The sequence below is a fragment of the Phalacrocorax aristotelis genome, chromosome Z, assembly GCF_949628215.1.
Source record: "Phalacrocorax aristotelis chromosome Z, bGulAri2.1, whole genome shotgun sequence".
NCBI classification, from domain to species: domain Eukaryota; kingdom Metazoa; phylum Chordata; class Aves; order Suliformes; family Phalacrocoracidae; genus Phalacrocorax; species Phalacrocorax aristotelis.
In genome coordinates this window covers 55,017,409-55,035,724 of record NC_134311.1, presented here as the reverse complement: position 1 = coordinate 55,035,724, position 18,316 = coordinate 55,017,409, and the positions used below count along the sequence as shown (strand labels likewise).

Genomic DNA, 18,316 nt, shown 5'->3' with positions numbered 1-18,316 from the left:
ATAATTTATGATCTGAGTAGTTTTCTGGAGTTCTAATGACTTTTTTTCATGATTTAGTAAACATGCATGTATGGCATGCAGCCACAGCCATGCACAGACTTTTTTTTGTGTATTAAGACCTACCATGGAGAGTTATGAAGATATGGCTTTATATTTTGTGTGGTCTTAAACAGAAAGTCAACTGAATTGTCAGTGTGAGTTAATTACAAGTTTTGTTGTGAAATACTGTGGTTTCATAAGCTTCTGTCTGAATTGTGGATCCTTTTTCAGTTTGGCAGTGTTTTCCTCCACCTGTCTGTTTGTGCACGTTCCTAGGGTGGCCAAGATTTATGTAGGAGTTCTGCATGTCCCTTTTACCTGCTTGCTGTTTCTTTCTCTAGAAGCGCACATATGCTGCCTTGGTTGACAGCTGGCTGAACATGAGCCAGCAGTGTGCCCAGGTGGCCAAGAAGGCCAATGGCATCCTGGCTTGTATCAGGAACAGTGTGGCCAGCAGGAGCAGGGAAGTGACAATGCCCCTGTACTCGGCTCTGGTGAGGCCACACCTCGAATATTGTGTTCAGTTTTGGGCCCCTCACTACAAGAAGGGCATTTTGGTGCTGGATTGTGTCCAGAGAAGGGCAACAAAGCTGGTGACAGGTCTAGAGAACAAATCTTATGAGGAGCAGCTGAGGGAACTGGGGTTGTTTAGCCTGGAGAAGAGTCTGAGGGGAGACCTTATTGCTCTCTACAACTACCTGAAAAGAGGCTGTAGCGAGGCGGTTGTTTGTCTCTTTTCCCAAGTTACTAGTGATAGGACACGAGGAAACAGCTTCAAGCTGCATCGGGGAGGTTTAGATTGGATATTAGGAAAAATTTCTTTACTGGAAGAGTGGTCAGGCACTGGAACAGGCTTCCCAGAGAGGTGTTGGGGGTCACCATGCCTGGAAGTGTTCAAAAAACTTGTAGACATGGCACTTCCTGGCATGGTTTAGGAGGCGTGGTGGTGTTGGGTTGATGGTTGGACTTGACGATCCTAGAGGACCTTTCCAACCTTAATGATTCTGTGATTCTACTATGATTCTAATATTTATTGATTTCCAAGATTTTAATTTTTTTTTTGCGGGGTGTAGAAAGTTTTGTCCCTAAACATTTGCTTGCTTTGTGGTTCACAACTGAGATTAGAGTGAGACTGTTTCTCCCCAAGTCTTCCTGGAGTAAAGAGGAAGGGAAGACTTTTGGTTAATAATTTTCTCTGAGACTTGAGAGCTTGTGGATCACAGACTATTGTGAGTTCATTAAGTATTTCTGTGTTCTGTGAAAGTACCTAAGATACCATGTCCATGGGGTCAGCAGCTTGAATGATATTGGAAGAACACTGATCTCAGCTAGGTCACCTGGGGCACACCAACATCATTCAAAACAGAGCTGTGTTAAAGTTATGTGAGTACCATATCCACAAAGAATGGTACTACGTGGTGGTGCTGTATTTACTCAGGAGCAGTATAGATGTATCACTGCAGTGGTCTGTCAGATAATTTTTGTTGCTTCTGACTAGCAACAAAATATAATAGTGATTCAGTAATATGACTTTTGGTAACATGGTATTTGGAGGTATTTCTTTCAAAGCTACCTTCTCTGCGTGAAGTTATTATTGTAGATATAAACACACCTTTTGACTGCTTTATCCCTTTCTGCACCTACAATATGGCAAAATTAATTTCTTATATCAGAAAAATGTTAAGTGTACAACAGACTTTCTAATAGTACAGTTAAGGAGGAGAGCCTAAAAGTGTGATGTGTAGCTAAAGATCTCATTACGGAAGAAGAGTTCTCAGCATCACCTGTTGAAAAATCCATAGATTTGGGACAATCTGTGAAATCCAATAGGGTTCATGCTTTGGATTGAACTCTTTCTTATTTGCTCTGTTGTTAGGATAATATATGAATTGAGAAAACTTAACTAGTGATTTTCTCAGTAGATACCTGTTTGGAAGTAATGAGGGACTTTAAATGCATGAGTGAAGGATGTGAGTCAAGCTCAGTCTGAAATTATAGCAGGTGCTGAAGAGAGAAATGTAGAGCTGTGGGGGGATGAATCCTACCCTGTATTTTGGGAGACATTGGCTTAATGATGTCAGGTTAATAACTGGAATGAACTTATGAAAATGAAAATAATAAGACTTAAGGATAATGATGCATGTAGCCGAATGCTTGGGGTATATGAACTAGAATAGAGAGGGATTATTTGTCTTAGGCCTTAGATGTGGTTTTAGTTGCTCATGTTGTTGAGTGCAAGAGAGAGAAGCCTGTATAAGGAAGGAGTATGGAAAATACTATCATAAAAGAAACAGTCTGAAAAACTTATTTTTCTAGATGGCAGAGTTATTGCTTTGGTATGGGGCGGATCCCTTATTAAAAAATGAGGTGGGAAGGTGCGCATTAGAAGAAGCTTCTGACCCGTCTGTGAGGAAACTGCTTAAAAGCTATGTGGCAAAATCCAGAAGAGATTCAGTATCAGGTAGGAGAGAATTATTCTGACATATCATCACCACTAAATGGAGAAATTCAGAACATGTGTTGCACTATATTTCCTTAATTGCTGCTAGTAATTCCATCGGATTCAGTGTCTGATACCTGAGTACCAGTAAGCATTCCCTACACATCCCAGTTGCTGTACATTGGCATAGTATAAAAGATAATGATGTCCAACTTCTTCTTGGGCTGGAGCCACCTTCAAATTTGAAAAGAAGATGTGAAGCACAATACTTGTTGCCTATCTAAATGTAAGATGGGCATGGCTGGACTTGCTGATGGTTGAGGTATGGCTTAGAGCTAGGGACCTTATTGCATCCTTTCAGTACTTAAAGGGTGGTTTATAAGAAAGATGGTGACAAACGTTTTAGCAGGGCCTGTTGTAATACAACAAGGGGCAATGGTTTAAAACTACAAGATGGTAGATTCAGAAACAAGGAATGAATTTTTTACAATGAGGGTGGTGAAACACTGGCACAGGTTTCCCAGAGAGGTGATAGATGCCCCATCCCTGGAAACGTTCAAGGTGAGGCTGGATGGGACTCTGAGCAGCTTGACCTTAGTTGAAGATGTCCCTGCTCATTGCAGGGGGGTTGGACTAGATGACCTTTAAAGGTCCCTTCCAACCCAAACCATTCTATGATTCCATGATAAAACTTCATTCTAAACTGGCATAGAGGCTGAATTTTGAAGGATCCATAAGATAAAAAATGGAGGATCTAGCATTAGATCTAGATCTTAGGGGTTGCCAAGCCTTAACTCCTTATCCTTAACTGCTAATTATAGGGATGAGACTAGGGTAATATTACTGTAGGTAGTAGCTAGTGAGTTTGCAAGGTGTTGGTAGGTGAATGTTCTGGCTAAGGTGAGATTTGGATCTTGTACAATCTTAGGAACTAAGTTGAGAAGAAGGTTCAGAAGAGGCTGCTTGGTCATGGGCAGGTACAAAGAAGTGCCACAGGATAAGCCTTGAGTAGAGTTAGAATTAGGACTGTTGGCCACCAGTGGGCCAGTGAGGACTGTGGCATGTTTAAGTCTGGAAGGAGTCCCCAGCCCTCAGACTGTTATCCATTATTGCTCTTCCATGTGGGTACCAATGAAGCCACAACGCATAGTCCAAGGGCAATCAAAAGAGGCTTCAGGGCCTTGGAAAAAATGGTAAGGGCATCTGGAGCACAGGTAGTTTTTTCCTCTCTCTTTAAAGGTGCCTTCCAACCCAAACCATTCTATGATTCTATGATTTTATAAGTTTAAAGTCAGGGTGGCAGGAGTAGGCAGGAGTTACTGTCTTCAAATGAGAGTGAAACCAAGATTAATGCTACTGTCGGAGATTAGCTGACAGGAACTGCTCTATTTGGGGGGTTTGAGCCATGAATGGTCATCTAGTTATTCTGAGCCTTACAAAGATTGGTGGACTAAAAATATGTTCAAAATTATGGTTTGGATTAGCGCTTGGCTTAATAAGTGCTCAATAGTTGAGCCATTGGGCTTAATTTAGGACTAAGACTGGCAGGATCCATTGGACTAATATTGATCTTATTCCCTGAAGATTCCCTGGAATCGTGGAAAAAGTGTTGCCATGCTGTGAAATGCCTGTTAAATTTAAGGCTGTTTCCAGTGTGGGTTATTGGGTGAATCTTAGGGTTGGGGCTGGGGTTCATGTTGCAGTACAAAATAACAAAGGTTGATGAGCTAGATTTTTTTCAATATGGTGTGGCTAGTGTAAGAACATATTGGCCACAAGTAGATGCATAGAGTTGAGTGGATTAAGTAAGTGTGTTAATATCTAGGGTAGCTGCTATACTTTTTTTAATGCCATTTTGTCAGCAGAGAAGGTAGCTGAAAAGCTAATGCAAACCACCAGCAAGGCACTGAATTTGTGCTGGGGAATATCCCTGCCTATTTTTACACCAATGGCTTGGCTTTAACTACATGTTTTCCTGCCCAAATAGGCTGCACAGGGAAAGACATAAGCTAGGCTATCATCCCACCATCACCGGCTTCAGAAAAGTCTCTTGGGGATCAGGGAGGCCCCTTGGAAGTTAGGAAAATGTAGTAGCTCCTCTAAGTTTCAAAAGAGTTGCTCAGGTCGCTGATCTTCAAAAAAATTTGGGAACATAATGTCCTACTTTACTCTCACCTGTCCTGGTTTATACAAGATGCCATCTGCAACAAAGATCAGACTCCAAAATTTTAATATATATTTTATATATTGATATGTTTTAGATTCTAGTAAAACCCTTACGGCTTGTTAATTTTTCTGGATAGCTAAATGCAATAAGTACTGTTACACACAAGATCGTAAACAGAAGATGGTATATAGGTAAAGAATTACGGTCTCTTTTCAATTCTGGTTTCTTTCTGTCTTTCATTTTCATTTCAGGTGGAGGTGATTCAAAGAATATGTTAAAAACTCTAAGTGTTGAGGATACAAACCTGCACCAGGTACATCTTTACCAAGAATCCTGATATAAATTCACTGCTGAACTGTTAAGGGCCTGCTAGCAGTCTTCAGTAAACTAAAGCAGATGACTATTTCTAAAACGTGTTTCAAAACCAGTGCATAATGTACTAGATGCTTCATACCCAGCAGGGACTGAAACAGAGTAATACTCAATGTTCTTCCAGTTCTTTGGCAAGCAGTTGCTGATACTTACTGGTACTTGGGATAAGCTGCAGCCTTGTGAAGATGCAAGGCAGAGGCAATCAGCTGGCTCTCATGGACAGTGTTTCTTGCTGAGTTTTTGCAAGTGCTGCAGAGGTAACTCACAACAAGCATGGTACATCAGTGTGTCGTTGTACTTGCAGAAACCTGACTGCAGCTGCAAGATTTTGCCTGGCTTATAGCAGTAAGGTAGCTGCTTCTTGTCCCTATGTAGTAGGTTGTGTCGGGTTTTGACAGGAAAGGGTTAGGAAGCCAGTCCTGCATGGGGATTGCACAGTTACGCCTTCAGACCTCAGGAAGATGTGGGACCTAGTGCCTCACATGAAGACAAGATACCGTGATCAGTCACTTGGGTCATAGTTTGTTTGCATATAGCACAAGAGCTGTTGGCATTAAAAGCTGTACTCTCCCTCTCATTCTCTCGCCTTTGAACAATGATAACCGGTAATACCTGAAACATATAACGCAGTGTGCACAGACTTTTTATTCTTGCTTCCTGAAGTTTTATGTGGTTATGATAACTGTCCTTGTTACTCACAGTAGTGCAGTCTATGGTGTCTTTAGAAATGTTACGTTATAACAGCATCTGTGGTGTATAGTCTTAGATTAAACTTTAAAATGTTAGTTGATTGATGAAGGATATTCTCCAGGTAGAAGGTGTTGTAAACATTTAATTGGGAAAACCTATTACTGTGGTTGTGTAGCTGATGATTTCAGTAGTTGTGCAAGTTGTCGCAGTGTTTGTGTTCTGGTTCTATCTCCAGATATGAAGTAACCAACAGGGTAATTCTAGTTAGTCATTGGCCTTTGGAGCAGATTTGTTGTGAGGTTGCCATGAGTTAATTCTGTGTGGTTTTGCTGTGTTCTTTCTCTTTCTTTATAATTTCCTAAAATCATTTCAGACAGATTTGCCAGAAATGTGAAACTGTGGCTCTGGTATATGACCACAGAAGCAATGTTGTTTTAATTCTTTAAAGGCAGAGCTTTAATCTGAAACCAATTCAGCTTTCAGAAATAACTAAAAGTGTAAATCACTTCAGTAATTATTATCATTGAATTTCACCCATTAATTTTTACACTTTTATACACATATTTCTTTGTTTCTTAATTTCTTTGTCCCATGCTCTTACAAAGCTGCACAGGCAGAGGAAATCAGTTAATTTTATAATAGCACAGATTTTTTTTAGTATATAATAATTTCTTAGAAAATGAAATTAAATATATGGCCTGTTTTGTAGATAGAATAAAATGCAGATAGCACAGTTCAACATGATCATAGTAAAGCATCAAAGGAAATTTTACTAAAAATAAGCAAAGCAGAAAAACGAATTTGGTGAAATATGCAAAAAATGAAGTTCTTCAGGATTCTGAAGGTAGAAAACAAACAAACAAACAAAAAACCAAACAGATTTAAAAAAAGACAAATAGGTCTGCTGTTCTTATAGCAGAGGCTACAACCAAGAGTCAATTCAGAAATAACGTCTCATGTTAAATGGAGTTTACATTTAGGTCCACTTACAAATGAAGAAACAGTTAAATTACAGAAAATGTATTTCCATCATGTCAGACCTAATGAAATGAGCCACACTGTTGCTGTTTCTAATCATAATTGTTGCATCCCAGTTAATGTAGGAAAACTGAGCGAAGACAGAATTGCAACAGGAACATGAGTTCAATAGTGGTAACAGTGAAAAGCCATTTACAGAAGAAAAGGGCAGAACTGGTGGAAGCTCAGCAACTTCTCTTGTAACAGGGGAGGAGATCAGCAGTTTGTGTTGCCCCACATCAGCAGTTTCTGGAGAAAAAGTGTCTGCACAGCATTGTCAGACTACTGATTTAACAGATTTTGCTTTTGAATCAATACTTACTTGCTTTGACTTCCTCTTACAATGTATCTGTCCTAAAGTTACAAGAGGTCAAGAGTTATGATAGTCTCAAGCAGAGTAACAGTAGTGGTTTGAGTGACAGGAATCTAAATACTGGTATGAGAATACCTTCAGAATGAATTATTTCTTTGCAAAACTTGACAAATCAAGTTAAATCTGATGTTGATGGAAACAAAATTAATGGATCAACTCTAAGTTTAAAACTCTCTTTGCCTTTGTTTGAACAGTTTTCCTTACAGACAAATGAGTCAGAAGTAGCATGTGCAAATCTTATGGGTTCAGACAACAGGGACACATTGCAACAAACTATTCTAAATGAAGTGCAAAACATTTATACTAATACATCTGAAGATGGAACCGGCTGCACTGAACAGACACTTCGAGCAAATGCAGAAACAGTGTTAGCACATGAATTTTCAGCAGCTACTAATGGGGAAGGTGTTTCTGGAAGTCCTTATAATTCTACCAGTGGTGTACTAAACACCATTGAACAAAAGGTTCCACAGCCACATAAAGGAGGGAGGATCCTGCTTAATGCTGCAGAAGGTGTTGAAGGATGTCACATTGAAACTGAAAATGCTAATAGTTTGGAGGTCGAGCCTATGGCCTTTCAGCTCCAAGAAAAGGACATGCTTCAAATTAGGCAAGAGAGAGAGGATCTTCAGGAGACCAACTCAAAAGCAGATTTGCATTTTGGTATTACTGCAGACAGCAAGTCTCCTTATTCATTTCAGATTGCGGAAAATATGCAGAAAGAAACCGTCCAGAAAGCAGGTGCCATGTTTCGTTTAAAATAATTATTTTATGAGTTTGTTGTAAACATTCTGTGTTTTTTAGTAAAAAACCCCAGCTGTTGATCTCCAGACAGAATATATTTTGCCATAAATAAGTAGCAGACACGTGAGCTGTTTTGTGGTATAGTTCACTATGCCAGATTAATTAGTAATTTTTGCCTTGTATTTTTGGGGGCTGTTTTATATCCAAATCCACATTGTATTTACCAAAATGTGACTGCAATGGTCATTACAATAATTAGAATGAAATTCATAAGTACCTTATTTTTTTTAATACCTAAGAATCAGTAAAGGTCATACTTTACAAAAGAATCTTCGAATTTTTTTTGATTCAATCTCAGTACATTAACATAGGGTGAATAAAGGATTTATTATGTGAATGTATTTTCAAAAATTGAGTGAGTTACTGTAGGCATTTTTTAACCTAGACTAAGTGGTGATTTTGACATTCTCTTTAATATTGGTTATAATTTCTGAGATTAGTGAGTATTATGCCACAAATATGCTCAAGTTCTTTTAACAGATGAAGGAGTGTTTGCTGGAGTAAGTGGAACAGAAGGCACTGAAAAAATTGGAAAAGGAAATGCAAAGACCGACGTGCTTTCACAGGTTACTGAAACAGAAGTCCAAACTAAAAGAGTGAGATTAGACCCTCAGGAGATAAGCCAAAAGGCAGCCTCGTATTCCAGTAGCAGCAAAAACAAGCTTTCATCTAATCAATCACAATTCAGTCAAGCATCAGAGCAGCAAACATCCAAGAAATCAGGCGAAAAGTTCCTAAGATTTTATAAAAAAACAGTGGAGTTTTTTTCCAGACATACGTGAAGAAAGCTTTTTGTAATACATGAGGGAAGGTTTGGAAAAATATATAGTATGTTGAGCAAATACTCTAGTGAGTTCTAAATACTTGAAATATTTCCAGAACTTCTGTACTCCATTTTACAGAATGTGCATACTTACTCTGGTTTGTTTATGTTACATTCATCAGTCTTTCAGTATTGTGGTTGAGGGGATGCAGGGTCATAACTGAGAGCTTAAAGTAATGTTTAATTAATCCATAGTTAACTATGTTACAAAAACGGTAGTTTAAAATAACACTAAATTGGTCCTCTGTTAACTATTTATATATCACTGATCAAAGAATAAAACCTAGCTCTCCATGTATTTGGCACACATATATCCACTTATATTTTATAGACTATATTCTCATCAGGCACAGATCAGCACAGGCTCTGATTGTATTGCTACATTTGGTTTTAGCTGTAGTACAGAAGCAAACCTACTTATAGAGGATAAAGATCTAGCATCCTCTGGTAGTTATATTCTCTTCTGCCTGCACGTACAGCTTTCTGTTTAGCAGTTTCATCCCATTTCTAAGACTTGCATTTATCTTGCAGCCTTACCATCACAATAAAGCCCTGTCCAACTGGTTACTCATCATAACCCCCAAGTATTTTTCACATACTTATTTTCTTGCTAAAGCTTGCAGTCATCTTGTGTACTTTGGTTCTTTCTGGAATCAGAGAACCATCGCACTCAAGACTTAATAAAACTAAAACCTGTAGTTCAGATGTGATCCCTCCTCTCTTAGGCTTTTAAATGTAATATATCTGGACCACTGATTCAAAAATGTTTATCCTCATATCATTTGACATTTTCCTTAACTTGTGTTGAAAGGTACTGTGTCATTGGATGATAGCAATTTCTTGTGTAGCTTTGCCTTGATACCGAATAGAGTATTTGTCTTTTCTGATCATCTTAGACAATTCTGTCATTTCTCTCTAGTAATTAAGAGTTTGGGAATTATTTTTTCTGGTTTTGATAGATTTTAAAATACTGCCTTCTTAGGACCTTAGTTGTCTATGACTATCTCCTTGTATTTTGTTTTCCACAGCAGTTTTATACAACTCCTTATTTATATTTGCTACCATTTACTTCCCATTTTTTAATTTCTCATTTACCTTTGCTCTCTAATTACTTTCCAAAGCCAGGTTAGTTTTTGAATTGGTGCAGCTTTTGATCTTGAGCGTGCCATACATTGCTAGCTATACTCATATTTTTCTGCTGACATTTTTCTTCAAACTATTTTTTATTTATAATTGTTTCCATCCCTGTGAAATTCTTCCTTTCAAGTAACTACTCTGTCAGTGTAAATGTATGCTTTGTATATACATATGTAGGAAAAAGGGGTTTTTATGTATATAGGTTTATGGAATTATGTGTGAATGCTTGTGTATTTGTGTGTGGATATAACATTTGATTTATTTTTTCCAAGTGTGTGCACTTCTTCTGCACACACTTGTTAGTTTCTTCCTTGGACTGCAGTTATGTGTTTCTCGGGTCTATTGGTCAAACTTTGGTTGCCTTTGAGTGGGATGTAAATGAATGCTAGCATTAAGTAAATTGTATATATTTTGAAAATCAATGGGATTTATGCTCCTACATCCATCAAATGCTTTTAAAGTCAGTGTACGTAACAGCATGCATACTTAAAGTAATATGTATAACAAATATACATGCCCACCTGTACACACACACACAAACAAAATAAGGACGAATACATCTGCACACTTGCTATCAACATACTTATTTGTTTACCTGTTTTTGTAGTTTACTTGGTTCCGTCCTTCTCTTTGGGGAGTTTGTCTGGATGCTCATTAGTCTTATAAGTTGAATTAAGGAGTCAGTAGCCGATCTATGCAATATCCTGTAACAAAAAACATCCAATAACAATCCAGAAGTTCTTGCTAATTCTTTTCTCTTTAAGAGTTAGTCTTCAGTCCTATTCTGCCTTCAGCTTTGCAGAATACTATTTCCTCCTTCTGTCTCAGGTGGTTGCTAGTTTTCAACCTATCTTAATTTCCTGCCCTTGAGTTTCTTATCTGCAAAATCATGTTTTCTCTTGGAAGTTAAGGGAGAAGGAAAGGAGTAGGTGCTTCTTGTTACTTACTGCTCTCCAGTATTTGGCAGTGGCAGCACTTAGCTTTCCTATGTCCAAATTGGTTCCCCCTGTTGTAGGAATGCCTTTTTAATTCATCCTGGAAAAAAATCCATGGCATATCTGATATGTCATCATCCACTGCTAATTGTTGGAAGAATAAACATTAAACATAGAAATTATTCCTTTCCCTACAGTTGGGGGGTTTTTGTAGTTCCTATATTCCTGCTCAATCTTTATAATAAGGACTGTGAGCATTAATACATTTTTGGATTTTTTTTCCGTTATATTTTTTGCCTCCTATATATACAATTATGGTTTAAGAAAAAATTTATTCTAAACACGTCTTACATTTTTGTCTCCTGAGGAATAACATTTCACAGGTTACTTTTTCCCCCAAAAGACATTCTTCAGGTAATATTTTATTCAGCTAAAATTTAATTATTTCCTTCATCCCAGGGGAATGTTGTTGTTTGAGAGGTGATGTGAGAAAGTATATCCCTTTGTACAGTTGAAGGCATTAATAGCTTTGGAGACCAGGACAGTGGCATTCAGATTGCAGCAATAAAGAGTAGAAGATGGGATAACATTTACTGACTTGTAGGGTTTTCAAATTTTTTGCTGTATCCTGCATTTTCTTCATTAACTGGCTGTTGTATCACATCTGATTGTTCCTATGTCCCAGTGGTCTTCCTTATATTATTCTATCCTTGAATAAAAATCTTTTCTTCCTAAATGACACAGTGTTGCTTTCATCTACAGTCAGTCACTTACTAGTCTCTCAACATGCCTATTCTGCTTGTACAGAAGGAAGGAACAAACAGCTTGCTTCTTTTCTTAGACCAATGCTGAAGTATTCAAATGTCTTTTTGAAGGAAGATATTCTTGAAGTTGTTAAGGTATGGCAGCCTAATCTAGTCTGATTGCTGGCTACTGTGACCTCTCTGTCTTTCTGTGTGTGCTGACTGGCTTTTGTATTTCCCAAGTTCCTGAGCTTTCCTGATCATGCATTCCACGGAGAACCAGATTTTGTGATTCACGTAACTGTCTCCCATTATGCTTTTGCAAACATTTTGTAACAACCATGAAGAAAGCTGTTGTGCATGACAACTTAACTGGAAAACTTGGAAATTATTTCTGTTCACTTGCAGCTGATATTGCTAAGGGTCATTAGCTTAATGGGTTGTTGTGTGCCTTTTTTATCTCCTACGTCTCTAAAGAGTCCCTAGGACATTCTCCCATGAATCAAAGGGAAGAACCAGAAAGCAGATGATTGCTTTGGGAGTTCAGACCCAGAAGCTTTTAGACAAAACACAATGCATAATCGTACAGAAAAGTAGGTCTCAAGGCTGGAGGAGTATTTCAATAACATGAACTCTCTGTGTGCTCTAGAATCTCAATTTTCATTTAAAAAAGAAAGTCTTTAGCTCTTCTGGTTGCCTATATGGTGTAGGCCAAGCACCCTGAATGCAAAGAGGAACACCTGAATGCTTTCTGACAGGTTAGAATAGCCTACAGTGATCTCCATGCTGCTGTAGTCTGGCTGCAGCAGTGTCTGAACAAACTAGTTCAAAATTAGTAGGGATATCCTCACTATATGTCTGTCTTCAGTGTAGCTGCAGTATGACTTTCATGTTCTTCCAAACAGTCTTGGATGACAAGCTCAGTGGTTTAAAGGAAACCTTGGAAAAGCAGATTCTCCAGAAGGCAGGAGGAGCCTGAAGAAAGGCAGCTGTCAAATCATGGAAGATGTTTGATAGCAATGGATACTGATAACTGAAAATATTTGAGAAGACAGCCTGTCTGATGAGAAAGGGAAATGCTTGGGATGCAGCAACTAATTATTCATAGGAATAATTAAAAAACCATGGATAAGAGCTGCAAAATGCTTATTTAAAACCTTACACGTTCTCCTTTTTGGACAAATTTTCAATAAATCAGAGAAAGAACAGTGAACTTTTAAGAAAATCTGATAGCACAGTATTATAACACCAGGAACAGGAGTTGAAAAAAAGCTAACATGCATGGTAGAGCTTTTGAAGATTTACACACCCTGTCTTTTTGGTAGTAGTTTGGGGGAGGGGGTTGTCCTTACTTTCTATGCAGAATCAGTACTTTTTAAAACTGTTTTTTTCTTTGTATCTCTTATAATTTGATATGTCTGTTACCTGAAGCCTCAGAACTAGGACCCGTCTGATGATCCCATGATAAAATTTGAAGTGGATGTTGTTTGCTTTGTGAGCCAATAAGAAAAGAATTAAATCAAGTTTACTTACAATTATGGGTCCAATCCTGCACAGGTTTCATTAAAACACAGTTCAGCTATGTCATGAGACATTAATCAAAGATTTGTAATCAGTCTACAGAATTTTTTTGCATCACAGCTGTAAAAATACCTTATGTAGAAACCTGTCTCTTCCCTGATACAGAATTAGGAATGGAAAAGAGATGATGGTCAAGTCTTCACTTTTATATAGTTTCTTAAACACCTTTGTGTGCGTGCTTTACATATTTAGCAGGCATGCCTCGTAATTTGAAAGCAGTCCATGGAGAAACATAACATACTGCCTACCTATATGCAGTACAAAACTTCAGCCTTGCTACCTTTTTCATTGATCCGTAATTAATTTTACCCTTGTTAAGTGATCTAGTTTTGAGCTGTAAATTCTTTTGCATAGGGTCTGTTTGTTATCTGAGCTGTTATGCAGTACCTTCTAACCTTTGATGTAGTCAATTAATGTTATTGAATAATTAAGGCAACAGTATTGCACACATTTATATTCATTCAAATGAGTTACGAAGTCTAATTCTTTGTTTATAATAAAACATTTTTTTCTGGTTCCTAATGAACACCCAATATGTGTTTAGAATCATGCCTATCTACCAGAAAAGAAGCTGTAATTTTACACGATACCTGTAATACAAGAGTTGGGAGAAAGACAAAAGTGAAGAGAAATGCAAAAGGGGAAACTCAGCTTCATATTGCTGCTAAGAGGGGAGATTTATCTTTGGTGAAAACTCTAATATCATCTGGAATTTGTGTCAATGAACAGGACAATGCAGGTTTGAAAATTACTCTCCTATGGGCTTGTTTTATGATACAATTTTATGTAATTTATAGTATATGTGGTTTTATATAGTTTGTGTAATTTTAATATAATTCTGGATTCTTGATTTATGATATAATTATGAGGAGGAAAGGGAGTAATTCAACACATGCAAGCACAATCAGTGAGTCCCTGAATTTTGTGTCTCAGCATCAAGCTAATGCAGCCTTTTTCTCAGCAGGGGCGTTAATCGTGTCTTGTTCCTCAGCTGAAGAGCCCATTTTCAGAGATATGTACAGAAACCAGACTTGAAATGCACATGAATATGTACTCGTGTGAAGCACATTTACACAAATCTTAACTCCTTAGGAAATGAGGACAAAAATCAGATGACAACATAATTTTTTTTTCTTTTTTCTATCTAAAAGTATAGTACATTTTTGTTTTTATAGTCTCAGAATGAATGGTATTCTATTCTGGATGCCTGGCAGACTTGATATTATAAAATTTCCCTGAGATTAGAAATAGACTATTAATATTATGCTTCTGAAGTTTTAGAGTCTTTCTACTCTTTGTTTTGTTTCTTTTATTATTTTTAGTAGTGTAGTAGAAAAGTAAACAAAATTCTTCTGTTTAATATTAGATACATTTTCTCTGTAGTAAACTGAATTACACAGGAAATAGTTTACCTTGTCATTTCAAGATGGTTGTTTGTATAAGATTTATCTTATACAAAGAGCATAGTTCATTGCTTATAGTATAGCAAATGCAGCAAAATGTATGATCACTAATTAGTGATCTGCCTGGATCTTTCCAAATCGTATGCATGCCATATGTGTCATCTTGCTTCTATTAGGTTGGACAGCAATTCATGAAGCTTCCAATAGGGGATTTACTGAAGTGATCTCAGAATTACTGAAAGCTGGTGCTAATGTTAACAGCAGAAGTCTGGATGGTATTTTGCCAATACATGATGCTGTTTCTGGCAATTATTTGGAGGTACATTTTTCTTTTACATTAGATTGCCTGAGCAGGGGGTCAGCAAAGCAAAATTCTGTTTAAATAAGGAAAGTCAAAGTTACTAATACAATTTTAGTGTAAATTTATATTTAGGAAACAAACCAATATTCTTTGAAGCGATCAAAATTTGAGAAAGAAATATTTTTCAATAGTGACAGTTGAAATTGCACAGCTAGTTGATTTTTTCAGTCCAGTAGACAAATCAGAAAAAATCAGAAGCTCCCCGTGGTTCTCTCGCATGCATTGGGCTTTTTGAAAATAATACTGAAATTGAGTAGTCTCAATTTGATCATCTAGTCCAAGCCCCTGCCATGGGCAGGGACATGTTTCACTAGATCAGCTTGCCCAAAGCCCCATCCAACCTGACTTTGAACACTTACAGTGATGGGGCATCCACAGCCTCTCTGGGCAACCTGTTTCAGTGTCTCACCACCCTCATTGTAGAAAAATTCTTTTTTTGCAAAGAAAAAAACCTACTGTTTAAAAATCAACCTTTTTTTTTTTTCATTAACTGGTCCTTTCCAACCCAAACCATTCTGTGGAATAGACTGGTCTATTTCAGTTGGAAGGGACCTACGACGATCATCTAGTCCAACTGCCTGACTACTTCAGAGCTCATCTGAAAGTTAAGGCATGTTATTTAGGGCATTGTCCAAATGCCTCTTAATCAGGCTTGGGGCATTGACCACCTCTCCAGGAAGCCTGTTGCAGTGTCTGACCACCCTCTCAGTAAAGAAATGCTTCCTCATGTCCAGTCTAAAGCTCCCCAGCACAGCTCTGAACCCTTCCCATGCATCCTGTTACAGGAAACCAAGGAGAAGAGTTCAGCATCTCCCTCTCCACTTCCCCTCCTCAGGAAGCTGTAGGGAGTGATGAGGTCACCCCTCAGCCTCCTTTTCTCCAAACAAGACAAGCCCAGAGTCCTTAGCTGCTCCTCACAGGACCTGAAAGGGCCTTCCAGACCTTTCAACAGCTTTGTTGCCCTCCTCTGCACACATTCAAGGACCTCAACATCCTTCTTAAATGGTGGGGCCCAGGACTGCACACAAATAAATATAATGCTGTTTTGGCACAGTGAGTTCCAGGGAACTGAGTACAAAAATGTGATGCCAGATTGGCTCAAACATACCACTTCTATTCCTGTCAGAAGAGCTGATATTTCATCACATTTATGTTTTCTGTGAGCAAAGGTAAAATGAAGGAGGTGATTTTCTGGGCCTGGTGCCAAACTGTCAGTAGGGTTCCTGAAAACATGTAAGCTGTTATTCAGTATTGTGCAGGAAATCTGATGGAGAAGATTCTGAACTTCTTGAGAGTATTCTCTTTCTGATACTTAATGTAAGAAAGAAGAAATTATGAAGATGAGAAATCATATGTATGAAGGTTCTTTACCATCCAAGCTCTGACCTCATCAACACTTTCATATGATCTGAATTTTAGGGGGTAGATGATTCCACTGACGCCACTAATCTCATTGCCACATTTTACAATTAAGTAGGCTTGCAAGTGATTTTGAATTAGTAAAAAAATCATCAGTGCGTGTAACCAAAAACCAAAACCACTATTAAATACTTAAAGGAAAAAATCCACTTCTTTTCTGCACTTCAGTCTTCACAAAACTGACCAGTTCCTTTTTATTTAGATATATAAAGTTTTGTAATTGCTCTCTATAACAATACCGTAAAGATGGTAGGTTTAATGACAAGTTGTGAATTATTTGTGTATTTTAATGGAAAAATTAGAAGTATAAGATACAAGTCTATGTTGATAATAGCCAATTAAACTTGTTTGCTTAACTAAAATTGCAAGTGTAACAGGTTTTACAGTACCTTATTTGTACCTTTTATTATTTGTGATTTGTGATAGATACAACACATGTAGTGGTATTATAAGGCCACAACAAAAATTATCACAATACAAATAATAATATATAATAGGCAGTCAGGATTCTACTACAGCACGGAGCAAATCCCTGTGAGAGGAATGGTTCAGGGAAAAGTGCTTTGGATGAAGCTTGTGATGATGAAATGAAAGAACTGCTGAAGTCTTACGGTGCTATGGACTCTCTACTTCCTGTTGAGACTGTTGAAGTTACAGGTAATGTAAATCATAGGATTACCCTGTAGTCTTAAGGAAGGACTGTACATTAGAATGCTGCTGATTTGCAGAGCTGCATATTGCCTGGCACTGACATTTTTAAGTCTATTAAATACTGAATTTCATTTATTTATTTATTTATTTTCAGAAAACAGGATACATGAGTTCGGGGTTTTTTTTCCCTGAGATAATGAGGTATAAGGTTATTTGTAGCTCTTCAGATTTTTGTTGTTATCCATATTTCGTTTCACTGGAACCTTGTGTTTTTGAAAGCGACAGCTTTAAAGACTTATGCTACCTAAATTTGATCTAATTTGCATATACAATATATTTTTTTTATTATGTGACCTGCCATTGCATCTTCATAATCTATATTAGCTAATCTAACCTATTATGCTCCTGCAAATTAATTTAAAATTCTACCTATTTTTTCTTAATTGTGGAGAGAGAAAATATCCTTCTAGGTCAAGGAGATCAAAAAGTCATTGTTACGACTGCTGTAAAAATGATGATGCAGCTTTGGAGCCACAACATGAGAAATACATTATGGTATGTACAGATAACTGAGTTTAATAAAACTGCTTCATAGTGTAGTACTGCATGGTGTCATTTACTGACAGAATAACATAAAAATAATTAATCCATTAGAACATAAGAAAAGCATCATGCAGAGGCTTACAGTATATAAGCTGTGGTTTACAGTAGATAAGTGTGTATATTATCACTTCTTCTCTCTGTTCATGATTCCTGTGGGCTTACATTTATTGTGCAAACAGTAGTCAATACTTATATACATTTCTTATTGCCTGCAAGAACAGAAAAAAGTCTTGAGGCTTTTAATCAAATTTCCAAAATGGGTCTCTGGAAGAATAATGATTTTTCTTCATGATAATGAAGGTATTTAGAAATTGTTTAATCTTAAACAGCCAGAAATATTTTTCCACAAGTTGTATGTTAGGAGAGCCCTTGCTGGTATTTGTATCCTATGTCTACATTGTCTAGGTGATGCTGTCGTGGCAAAATTCACTGTCTAATTCCTGCAGTGCCCTCAGAGGCGGGCCTCTGAGCATGGACTAGTTTGAATGCCTGGGCAAAACTAGGCTGTGACAGGCCCTTGTAGAGCACACCCTTGCCACTATGTATGTCTATCCTACTAGTGCCCCCATTGCCTTTACACAGTAATTCACTGCCTGGAATGGCTGAGTCCACCAATACTTATCCTGAAGGCCATACATCATGGCCTGTGTTTTATATGGTGCGCTTGGCTCTACTTCTTGCTACCACTTCTGTGTTTGTTGACAGGATTATGTTGCTGCCATACAAGATACAGAAAAGAAGCAAGAAGAACTGTTGAT

General features: G+C 37.6%; 1 protein-coding gene across 1 annotated transcript; it reads left to right on the top strand.

Annotated features, from left to right (window-relative positions):
- Positions 1–2,355: 2,355 nt before the first annotated feature.
- On the top strand, positions 2,356–16,358 carry LOC142050780 (uncharacterized). The gene is made up of 6 exons (XM_075079913.1): positions 2,356–2,500; positions 4,898–4,959; positions 7,293–7,839; positions 13,666–13,860; positions 14,701–14,843; positions 16,305–16,358. Exons 1-6 carry the CDS (start codon positions 2,356–2,358, stop codon positions 16,356–16,358), a joined length of 1,146 nt encoding a protein of 381 aa, XP_074936014.1.
- The last annotated feature ends 1,958 nt before the right edge of the window (positions 16,359–18,316 follow it).

Bases quoted from the DNA above. Each gene is read 5' to 3' on its own strand.
- LOC142050780 (XM_075079913.1), top strand. From the start codon at position 2,356: ATGGCAGAGTTATTGCTTTGGTATGGGGCGGATCCCTTATTAAAAAAT. The intron at 4,960-7,292 runs GTACATCTTTAC...TTGTTTGAACAG, and splicing joins AGGATACAAACCTGCACCAG to TTTTCCTTACAGACAAATGA. The intron at 7,840-13,665 runs GTGCCATGTTTC...ATATGTGTTTAG, and splicing joins AGAAACCGTCCAGAAAGCAG to AATCATGCCTATCTACCAGA.